Source organism: Zophobas morio, unplaced genomic scaffold (assembly GCF_036711695.1).
Source record: "Zophobas morio isolate AGI-343-1 ecotype UQ-CSIRO unplaced genomic scaffold, CSIRO_AGI_Zmor_V1 ptg000002l, whole genome shotgun sequence".
Lineage (NCBI taxonomy): Eukaryota > Metazoa > Arthropoda > Insecta > Coleoptera > Tenebrionidae > Zophobas > Zophobas morio.
This window is the reverse complement of record NW_026972107.1, coordinates 13,879,349-13,891,468: the sequence shown is the minus strand read 5'-3', so window position 1 is coordinate 13,891,468 and position 12,120 is coordinate 13,879,349. Positions and strand designations below refer to the sequence as shown.

At 30.6% G+C, this 12,120-nt stretch overlaps 1 protein-coding gene across 1 annotated transcript in view; it reads right to left on the bottom strand.

Annotated features, from left to right (window-relative positions):
- Nucleotides 1-5,905: 5,905 nt before the first annotated feature.
- The window catches only part of LOC135128327 (visual system homeobox 2-like), a 129,478-nt gene continuing 123,263 nt past the window's right edge, over nucleotides 5,906-12,120 (bottom strand). Inside the window, exon 6 of the mRNA XM_064055240.1 lies at nucleotides 5,906-6,559. Coding sequence (XP_063911310.1) covers nucleotides 6,144-6,559 — 416 coding nt within the window. The 3' untranslated portion in view covers nucleotides 5,906-6,143. The remainder of the gene's footprint in view (nucleotides 6,560-12,120) is intronic.

Genomic DNA, 12,120 nt, shown 5'->3' with positions numbered 1-12,120 from the left:
TTTGAAAAACATGAAAACAACTCACTTATCTAAAATTTAAAGTTCTGTCGTATGAATTATTATTGTAGCACAGAAAATAACGAAGCTCGATGCACACGTTCACAATCTAATAGCTATTCAGGTCAGATTAATAATCGCTTTCAGCTCATTTAAATATAATAAATAGCACTTTGTTAAAACAACGGCCTTTTTACATTTTTCCTGAATTCCTCAATTACAAAACAAATCGTGGGTTTAAAATTTTGCTGCAGTAATATTTATTCGTTTTTAACTAAAATTTAATACATTGCTTATTGTTAGCGATGTACATTACACATTGATAAGATAATAGAATGTAGATAATGGGAATTATCTTGAACTAACCGTGACGTCAACGACTGCTGGTCTCTGCAGGCAGGTTTATCCAGATGCTTGCAACGCTGAAGCTAGATATTCACCCTATTTATAGACCTTCCTTTACCTGAAGGGGTTTGTCTTGTACCTTTACCGAGCAATAAATATTACAAAACGGATTTAAAGTCGCTAACCTCCGGTTCCTTCGTTAACCGTTGTTGGCGGAGCATTTTATATTTTAGATTTTTGTCAAGATAGATTTTCCATGAACATGTTCTATTTAATCGGTTGTTTTGGTTTTCACTAGTGAATTAAACATAAAATTAACTTGGATTTGCTGTAAGGTTGGATCAAACAGAGAAGCATTTTTATGTTTAATCATGCACGCTAATTTTATTCTGAATCTGATGACTAATAGTGAAATATATTTACTTCAAGTGAAAATTTATTTTATATCGTGTTGCTGCAAAGAACGTATTTTGTACAGAAAACAGATAGCGATGTAATAAATTTATAAAAAATGTTGTAAAAGAATGAATCGTGGCTTTTCAGTTTAGCAGAAAATAAACACATTCTGTTTTTAATTGTTACTAATTATTACGACTGGATTATTATTGTTTACCATATTGTTGAAAAACAAGTTTGAAATCAGATAATTAAAAATGTAAATCTGAACTATAGTAAGTTTCATATTACTGCATTGAGGAAATAATAATTAATTCAAAAAAAGTTTAAAACACAATAGTGTGACAATTTTCTCCATTTCCTGTGAAACCGAATGAGCTATGATTACTTTAATAATACACATAAGCTTAATTTTATAAATTGCTAAGTACTTAATTTACTTCTTATTAGATGTTTAGTAGTTTTTAAGTAATAGTGAAACACCTGTGCAGCGAGATTTCAGTTCCATAATTAACCTATCATGATAAAAATTTGAAATTGGGTAATTATTAATTGTTATGTATCTTGTGTTTTCAGTTTTCTGGTAGAACTACATATCTGAAGCAAAACAGTGTCGATGGCTGGGTGGTAATTTTTTACAAGGGTCAGCATTTGTGTATATTTTATTTTTTAAACTTAAATAAAAATTGAAACAAGAATATATAAAAGAAAAAATTTTGCAGATTCAGACCAAAACCAAGATTTATAATGCTATGGAAAATGGATTGTCTACGTTTAAGCGAATGTGTGGACTCATAAGACGAGAAGAAAAACCTTGCAAAAGTTTGTCTAGTCATAGATCGGAGGAGGTAAGTTGTCTCCCAAATGTACAAATTTCTAAAAACCATAGGTAAGTGGTCCCCCGACCGCAGGTAAATTGTCTCCCGCACTCAAACCTACATTAGGGGTGGTTAGTTGTTAAAAACACAGCGCATCCCAATATTAACACTTTTATAGATTTTATAGATATAGATTTTGAATAATTTTCAAGTAAACTCATATATTAGACAAAGAAGTGTAAATCAAAGTAAAGTCATTTATGAAATGAAATATCTAGAAAGAATTACCTTCTTAGAAGAAAAATTTGAAAAAGAGATGACATAACAATGTTGGAGTTTAAAAAATTGTTTCATATAAGTATAAAGCTAGAAAAATTTGAGATTATAATGTTTATTTTTTAAAATATGATTCAAATTGATGTAAATAAAACAAAATTTTTGACTTTTACATATGTACCTGTGTATCAAGTGATATTTTTCTAAATAAATGTACATATGTTTTTTTGTTGACTTTGATTGTAGATTAATCAATATGCTATGTACTTGCAAATTAATTGTAAATGTTATAAAAAAAATTATTTTTGACTCTTGCATACATATTATGTACCTGTGCATCAATGTGCAGTGTGGATGTTAACGTACTAATTGTTTTCAATAAAAACAGTTTTTTTTTTGGTGAAGTACATTCTTGTATATTATTGCACAGTCTCGATGGTACGCCCATTAGCCTTAATCCGTGTACCTGCGTAACCGGGAGAGAATTTACCTATACCCTTTTTGTCAGCACTGGGAGACAACTTACCTACAGCCCCATAGATAATGATTAACTTTCCAAAATTCGAAAAGTTCGAGGAGAATCCAAGATTCGGGTTTTCCATTTTCGAGGACATGGTAATGTATCGATAATAGCGTTTTCCCTATCAGCCAAAAATATACTCAGAGAGCAATAAAAATACGATCAAAGACAGCCATGGATTCTTGAAAGTTTGTCTTTGATCGTTGCATTTTCAGCTCAAAATGTTCTGACAAGACGAAAATTCTATCAAAGATAGTTTTCAGAAATCCATAGCTGTCTTTGATCATGTTTTTATTGCTCTTTCTCTCTCGCTCTCTCTCTTTCTCTGGATACGACTTAAGGGCAGAAATAGTTTTTTTATTGAGAGAATACTGTCGTCTTTTTATGTATGTTTGAATACATAAACAAAAAAGTTTCCATATTTGTAGTAAGAAATTTAGGTAATAAGTGCAGAAAAGGTCCATTTTTAAATAGTTTAAAAAAGGTCCTTAATATTGCTTACTTTAAAAAAAAAAAAAAATTTATGGTTGATAAACTATAAATGGAAACAATGAATGCTTTGTGTAGATTCAACATAACAATGTAGTCCTCCAGGCCTTTCATGATATCTAGTAGGGCATGGATTTTTAAAATCAGTTGGTACTTCGTGTGCAACACTGCGCACCCAAAATTCTAATAATAGGTAAATATGACAATAGTAGCAATGCGCGACTTTGACATCAAACGTCAAATTTCAAATTGAACTTGACAATATGTCAGTAGGTAGTACCAGCTTAGATAGTCTCCTAGATAGTTGATTTCAAACAAAAAATGACCACAAAGGATAACGGATGTTCAATTAAAAAAGTCACCAAGTTTTGTTAATTCATACTGCTTCATTAAATTTTAGTTTTGTTGTAGACATATTTCTAAACTTTTAGAAAAAATCAAAGCCAACTTGAAGACTTTTTCAATTGAACACCGAATATGTCAAAACGATATAAAACCACTTTTAAGACAATCACATCGTCTAAATGGGCATTCATCAAGAGAAAATTCTCAACTCCAGTCCTAGGACCTCCTTCGACTGGCACCTGGAGGGCCTTAATCCCTAGTCTTTCCTTTTTTCCTTGTGCCAAGAATTAATTCGCGTCAGTCGTTTACATTTTATTTTTATTGTATATAGTACTAGTAGAACCAATATTTTGCGAAAGTCACCTGTTTCTAATGTGTAATTTATTTAATATAATTTCTTCTTGTTGTGATAGTCATTTTCATTGTGTATATTAGTTTTAGTTCCAATTTTTATATATTTTTATTTTTATTTTTAACCAACCACTTTAACATTTAATTGTTTGATTTTTATATTTCCTGTAATTGGGTTTTCCTGTTGGAAATAAACGAATTATTATTATTATTATTATTATTATTATTAACTCCTGTCCTCCTGTCCAAACTGATAAGAGCACCGGCTGTGCCTTTTTAAATTCCAATTTTAAAATACAGATAAATAGATACAAATGTGAAACTAAATATGGCGGAAAGTAGACGTGCAGTAAGTAAGGACATAAGACGACGACAGAACTTCATATTGCAAAAAATTTTGCAGTATAATGAAAACTGGACACGATTTTATAAAATGTGTATTATAGTCATAACGCAATAATAATTTTTTTAACTCCATGAATGTTAATATTGTTCAAATAAACAATTATTATAGTTTTGGAAATTTCATTCTACTCTATAAAATTTTATTGGCAATAACAAGACGGACAGTAGTAGAATAGCAAGAAATATTTACAACTTAAAGTTGTCGCGTGCTGGTAATCCCCAAATGTTGGAAAGCAGAATAATTCAGGTCCGCACAAGGACCATCGTTATTCACAAATGAAAATGACCATTATTTTATGAGTACAACCACCTGCTAAATGTTCTCCGAGAAATTCCGGTGAACTGGTGTGAGCCATAAATATTTCTTGCAATTGTACTACTGTCCATCTCGTTATTGTCAAGAAAATTTTATAGGGTAGAATGAAATTTCCAAAACTATAATATAATTTTTACTTGGCTTCCCAATCTAAAATGAATTGAATGTGTTCTCGTACTGAATAAGCGTAATTAGAGTAAGATAGATATTTGTTCAATCGGGGTTAATACGCTGGTACCTGGAGTGCCTTAATCCCTCGCTTTAACTCCGGTCCAAACTGATAAGAGCACCGATTGTAAATTTTACATATATTTTAAATGTATCTTTTTAAAATCCATGCAAATAGAAACACACGTGAAACTCAATAAGTCGGAAAGTAGACGTGTAATAAGTACAGTACTTAGACAACGACAAAATTTTACAATATTATGAAAACCGCATTTCTAGACATGCTTTTGAAAAATGTGTTTTATGTAATTACATATAACACTACTATGTTCTAATTTATAACAAATTTTGTAATTTTGTGAATACTAATATTGTTTAAATATTAGAATAATTTTGAAAGTAGAGACTAGAGCGAAGATGATCGGGCACCGGATTAAGGTGTTGGATTAGTGAACGCGCGACCTGGATCGGAGTTGAGGTTTTTCGGTTTAAATGTCTATTTTGTCGTTTTCTACTATATTTGCACTGTTCGTTGTTCTATCCACTGCCTGAAAACCGCCGTGAGTGATAAAAAATAATAATAACATTTTTCAGTATGTTAATATTCTAGCTACATTTTATGACACTAAATTCAAGGCCATCTTCAAGTTAATATAGTAATAATAATATATTTTTTAAGTGATTAAAATTTAATTTTAGTACACACTGTTTTAGTTTTATGGTGAAGACTCAACATTTTTTTTCTATATATTTTTATGTAAAAAGAAAATTAATATATCTACTTAAATGTGAATTCATAAAATTTTTCTTCATAGGGTTGACCGAGACGAATTCTAGATTTTATACAAAATTGAAAATTTATTCATAAGTTCCTATCGTGTGACTGTGGCAACTACTTAATGAAATAAATTCTTTAATTTAAAAACTAAAAACACTACAAGAACGCCTGGAAAATATGTTATGGGTTGCCCTTTTAAATGTAATGATATATTTTATAAAATGATAAAACCGTATGACATCAAAAAAAGACTATTAAGTAAGACTTTTACAAAGCAGGATTTTTTGATTTTTGACATTTAAACCAAAAATTTATAAAGCAGAGAAATTTTGAATAAAAAACATCGAAAATAAATATAAGATAATCGCACAATAACGTTTTAGGAAGTACTAAAATCTTATCGCCTTTTTTATTAAAAACAAGCCATCAATTGTTAAGGACCTCTGATCGATCGGAATTTTACATCGTTATTTCTGCTTTTTGTACATAAAAACTATTAGTATCAAGTTAAAAACTAGATAATGTTGTAAATTTGCAGTTCTCAAATCTGGTGTTAGTAAATCGAAGCAGGCTTTAAATTTTGCCGCTTTGTTGAAATAGTAGTTATAATAAAATCATTAAAATGACATTACATGCCATTTAAGATGAATGGTAAGACTTTTGTAGTAAATTTTTCACTTTCATTAAAAAAAAAAGTTGCTTTCTATTAAAACCTTGCGTCTGTGAACAATAAAATGCTTCCCTTTTTCAACACTTCAGTGACCTAATTTTAATCTTAGTAACCTTGCAAACACATCTTTCCAAAAACAATCACAACCATAATTATTTCGTTCAATGAAAATATTCGTTTCGATAGTGCCTGTGGCAAACATCTCAAACGAAACAGTAAACTTCCCCTGGCGACGTGAACTACTCCCTCAACTGACTTTCCTCACTCTGTCAGAATATACTCGGACTAGTCTCTGCATTAACTACCTCCTGGTGATGCAAGTTGTTGGCGTTGGCATCACTAGACCTCACCTGCATCATAATGTTATGATTGAGCATTTTAGCACTGTGCTCCTGAGCTTTAGCTCTCAGACACGCTATAGAGTTATTCCTGAAGGCTTCGGGGTCCTCTGGGTAGGGTGGTTGCGTCGGAGGCATCCCAACGTGCTGTTGCTGATCTTTATCGCCACCGGAAGCGCTGACGTTGTTATGACCGGGAGGTTGCTGCTGCTGTTGTTGAGTTTGTTGGCTGGAGGTGGCGCTGGTGTCGCTCGCTTCCGTCCGCATGGAAGTCGTTTCTTCGTGGTCGCTGTTGTTGTCTTGCTCTTTTAGGTGTTCTGCGGCCTCCAAGGATTTTCGATGCATTCCTGGAACGGGAGGTTTGGGGTTTAGTAGAGTGGTCGGGAATTTTTAGCGCTGCTTTTGAGATTAGTGTCGTTTTCGATTTGGAGATAATTAATGATGCTCGGTTTCATGCACTGATTATCCTTTTCACCGTTAACTAAACTTCAGATTAGTCTATTTACTCGCTCTTAAAGAGATCGGTTTACTATTTTTTGACGACGTCATCCATCAATTTTTTTGTGGAAAAGAATAAAAAATCAAACTCAAAGTCGCTGAAATAAAGTTTAATGCTCAACTTATTTTTAAGGATAATTCGTTTCATTTAAGTTAAAAATAGAGATGAACTGTTTAACCGCGTCTAAAACAGTGTTGTGTTGAGCATTTCACAATAATATTTTAAGATGACATCATTAGTTTTTTGTAAGGGATAAATAAATAAAGTTTAGTTAGCGTTTTCATAATTCGCTTGAAATAGATCTGAAATTTTAAAGTAAATGATGTGGTAGTTTCGAATAATATTTGGTTAATAAAATCAAAATAAACGGCGACCATATCGACAGCAGATCAACGAAAACGAGGACTAACATTTTTGTATTCTATTTCTTCTGGTTGTAAAAAGTTAAAAAAACATGACGTTCAAAATGGCTTTGTTACAACATTTTGAATCTCGTCTGAAAACAGATATTACAACAAAGCTCCGCGAAGAAAGAATAATGTATTTCAAACTCAAAAATACCTAAGTACTTCAAGGAAAAATCCACCTGATAACACTAGTTTTTGCAAATTATGAAAAAATAACCAAATGATTAATCGTTTTTAAGATAGAGGATTCTAATTTTTCAGAAAGCTTTTACAAAATTTTCATCTAAAAGAAGATAGAAATTTGAACACATTATCTTGATATTTCCAAATAAAGTTTTGCTAACAACTTGACATTTAGAATTATACAAAATATTGTAAATTAGACGTATTATTGAAGAAATAATTACAATTTATAGCATGAAAAATAATTTAACGGATGATTATTTTTGTTCAACTCTAAAAACTAAAACTAGATGTGATGTTATTTGCATTTAGCGAAACAGTTTTCATTTAAAAACACGTAACAACCTTCTAAAGAGATGTAAAAATATCCAAGTCTACAATTAATGATAATTTTAGGATTACATATTTCAAGTCATAAAAAAAATTAATTGGGAAATTGGGCAGCAAACTTTGCATCCAAATTTTAAATTACAAGCTTCCAGACTGGAGATATGGTAAATATATTCTACACAATATTTGCGTGTTTGAACACAGTTTAATTTGTTCTTTGTTCTTTTTAATTAAAAATGGGACTCTGTGAAAAGCAGAGGTTTTATTTGGTTGTTAATAATAGACTGGGTTGGTGCAAGTACAATTAATTTAATTTGTGATTAATTTAATGAAAGATGGAGCTATTTTTATTACTGTATCGATTAGAAAGGTCTTTGTAACACCCAAAATATAGATTATGTAAATTATTTTATTTTACATTTTTGAATTAACTGATTAATTTTAACTCCGTGAACTTACCTTGCTATTATAAACAGAGTTACTTTAATTTGCATGAGATAAGTAAGTTAAGAAAGATATAATCACGTTGGTTTGTTTTTATATATAGTTTTAATTTTACTTGTGTTCGTGTTTTTAGTACCTCTGTTTAAGGGTCATTCTAAAAATGATTCTAATTACTTAAATATGAGTAGAAAAATACATAAATTTAAGAAATAAATACCTGATTCTATAATGTCTCTCTTTCTTCTTAATTCTGCAAAAGAAAGAGTACATTATAGTTATGTTTATTAAAATATTGAAATCATGCCTACTTACAAAGCAAAAAAGTAAGATTCATGATTATTATTAAAATGTTGTGTTTTAGATCGATGTTTCCACCGTTTTGCTGTAGTCAAGCCTTTAGTATACCTGTAGAACAAGCTATAACGTACGGAAATAAGAGGAGCGTACAGAAAAAAATCCAAGTCCTACAAATCCAAGTTCAAGTTTTTTTAAAGCTGAAATTTTGAAATTGAAGTTGCAATTTTGCAATACGCAAGTATTTACGAGTACACTTGTTTCCATCATTTTTAAAAACACAATTTAATTCTGCTCTAAGATATTATTTTGTAATATGTTGTAAATATAATGCTGCTACCAAAACCGATGTTCCAAATTTAAAGAGTAAAATTTCTAAAAACACAGAAGAGGAAGCCTCATTTTAGATTATTTATAATTAGCTCCTTTAATGTTTTCAAAAAGCTAGGATTTAAATAATCTGAAGTTGTTTACTTCCCTAGTTCTCAAATAGTCTTTTATTAATACCTTTTGTTTTTAACTGAAAATTGATTTTTTTTATATTAGTTTAAAATCATCGCCACTTGCATAAAGCTGCAGTCTCCGGGGTTGAAATTCAACAAATCCACGTATGTTAAATATATAATAATATCACAGTGGTGAAGAAATCAACTATTTGGTATTTATGTTCTACACGCATAAATCTTCAACGCTATTAAACTAATGACGAACATTTTTATTCCATGAATGTATGTTATGAAATACGTAATAAAACAATGATTTATGCAACAAATATTCATAAATTAAAATTCAATACAACGAACACAGTTACCCATAAATTAACTAAAATTAACGTTGAATGTCTTTAATTTAAAACAAAACAATTTTTAAAGCATTTTAGTGTTAATATTTCCATTTGTTGGTATTTATAGTACTTCTGTAAAGTGCAGTGATCTTTCAAAAGATTCGTTTAGAAAATTAATTGAAACGCGTGGTGTCTTGGTACTTGTATATTTTTAGTATTTATTTTAGAGAGCGTTTCTACTAAAATGATAAGATTAGCAACCATCATAAAAGTTTAAATTTATCTAATTATATGTGATTTTTAGGTTTAATAATAGTGTAACGTTGTAAAGTTTCTTTAATTACATCTGTCATGTAATCAAAATAATAAAAATAAGAACACATTACATAGGCATTAGGATTTATAAATTTGGTTACACACTGTAGTTAATATATTTTTTGGTTTGGGGAGACATTGGTCTTTCTTTCAGTTCTTTTTTTTTTTTGAAAATGTGCTAGTTCATATTTTTAGAAAAAATAAATTCTAAAAGAATCAACCAAAGTAGTATCACTGATTTTTTTCACAAATGAAGCCCATAATTATCGTTGCACTTGCAACATTTACGAAAATTTTCAGTAATCTAAGTCGTTTTTTAGAAGTCTATTAGACTATAAAGTAATTTAATAAAATCCGTATGTTTTAAGAAGGATATATGTACTAGTGAGTCAATATTCGTATAACTGATATTATTTAACGTACAGTAAAAGTGAACTGTGTGTATATCTTACATCCTACCTAATGTAAGCTAACCGCATTTTCTTGAGAAATCGTAGACAAACAGACGTTTTAAGAATTTTTTTATTCCGTAAGGGATATCGCAGGGCTTCGTATTCAACCGTTTATTGTTTTTGATTTATGGTAATGATTTTCCCGAACTACATGCGAAATCGTTTAGTCCTGTTTGTTGATAACACAATCGTCAAAGCAACGGAGTGGCAGAGTAATGGATTCTTAGTTTTGTGTATAATAACTCACAATTATTGTTTTTGGGTGATCATGGTAAAGCAGTTGGAAAACGCATTACCCTTGTAATCTCTTTACTCAAGTTCGTTCTCTGGGTCACACCTAGTTCGACTTTATTCATCTACAAACAAAAAATTTAGTTCAACTTTAACTGTATGTATATTAATAAGTTTCGTATTGTGATAATCTGAAGAAATATTAAAAATGAGACTGTTAAATTAGGTTTAGTAGGAAAGCCTTCTTAGTATTATTGAAATTGTAAATAGTAATAAATAGAAATTAATCATTAATGAATCACATTTTTTGTTGTTGCGTGTTGATTTTCTAATTCAAATTTATTCTCCCGTCACGATTAAAAAGTGGTTTATAAAACCGTTAATTCCGGCTTTATGTACGAATAATGTGCAGATCTTCGCTATCTTCTATTTATTTTAATGCAGTTTTGCAGCTGTGTTAGTCCGGCTTGTACATTAAATAATTTATTTTTAAACGATCCACCGATCATACGCTGCATTTTCTTAATGTTTGTGACTGGTACCTATTCTAAGTGCTTATTTCGTAAATTACTCATTTGTTTACCAACAGCACTAAACCAAAAATAAACATCCTCCGCTTTAAAATATAAAACTGTGATTACGCCTAACAAAGGATTTAGTATTTAGTTCAGAAGAAACCATCACAATACTTGAATGCCAATTGTGGGTCGTGAGTATCTACTGCAACCGCCAGCAAGAGAAAATACATCATTGCCACTTCGCAAAAGTTAATAATCGCAGGTTAAACGTCTTTATTAACGTTAGAAAGCGTATAACTGAAGCTTTGTGACGCTGTTCCAAGGCTAGATAACTGGGACATCGCTGGTAGAGGACGAGGAGTACACAGAACGTGGCAATTAAAATTAGCAATGCAAGCGCTTAGTAACGACATCATGCGGCCACGCTGTAAACTTCAGCATTTACTAGCGGAATTTTATAGGTGCAGGACTTGTTTCATCGTTTTACATTTCATTTACGATTTTACTGTTATGTTTACGCTTTGCCTAGATCTCATTGTAAGTATCAGTGTCATGTCATGAGGTCCTGATTTCATAATACTGTTGCGCTGGATTCTTAACATTTTATGTATCAAATGAATCTGATTACAGGATTACATAATGTTTATTTCAATTTTACATTTGCTTTTGTGTGCTGTACTGCGTTCCTAAACTTAAAAAAAATTAAGTCGGTTTATACCGAGAATAAAAATATATTATCGTGAAAGGACGAACACTGAATTTTAAGCCAGATTATGTAAAATTTGTATAAATTTTATAGTGGTTAATCTGGCTTGAGATCTTGATCTTGTTTTACCAACGACACCTACGCGATAATTAACCCCCTATCGTTTCGGACATATTCTGCTTAGTAACTAAGGCTCGGATAATATGCAAAATGCATACATACATTTTTATTATCCTTTTCTAATAATGCGGACGGGTTTTTCCAAGACTTCATTTATGGACACCCCCATTAGGCGTATTACTGGAATTCTTTCTCTAAGCCGGATGATGTAAATATAGATAGTTCTGCAAATGTATTTAACGAGTGGATGGACGAGATGGAAAATCTAGAATGGATTTGTAAGTATTTTATTCTTCGATTTCCAAATTTATTCATTGTTCGTCGACGAACTTGGCCACAGAGTGGTTATATTAAAAATAATAATTAAAAAAAAATGTCTTCCAAACTATCATCGTGAATTCGCCCCTACTCAGAGTTGGTTATAGATGTTTTTGGCAAACCTTGCAGCAAAGTAATAAGTTTTTTAAAATAAATTTTCAGTCCATCGACTAAAGTCTAAGAGAACCAAATAAAAAATATATTTTGCATATTATTAAATGTCAATAATAGGTATCTCTTACATAGATAATTATTTGTTTTCAATTTTTTATAGATTTCGAGCACCAAGAAAGATTTTATAGACCGA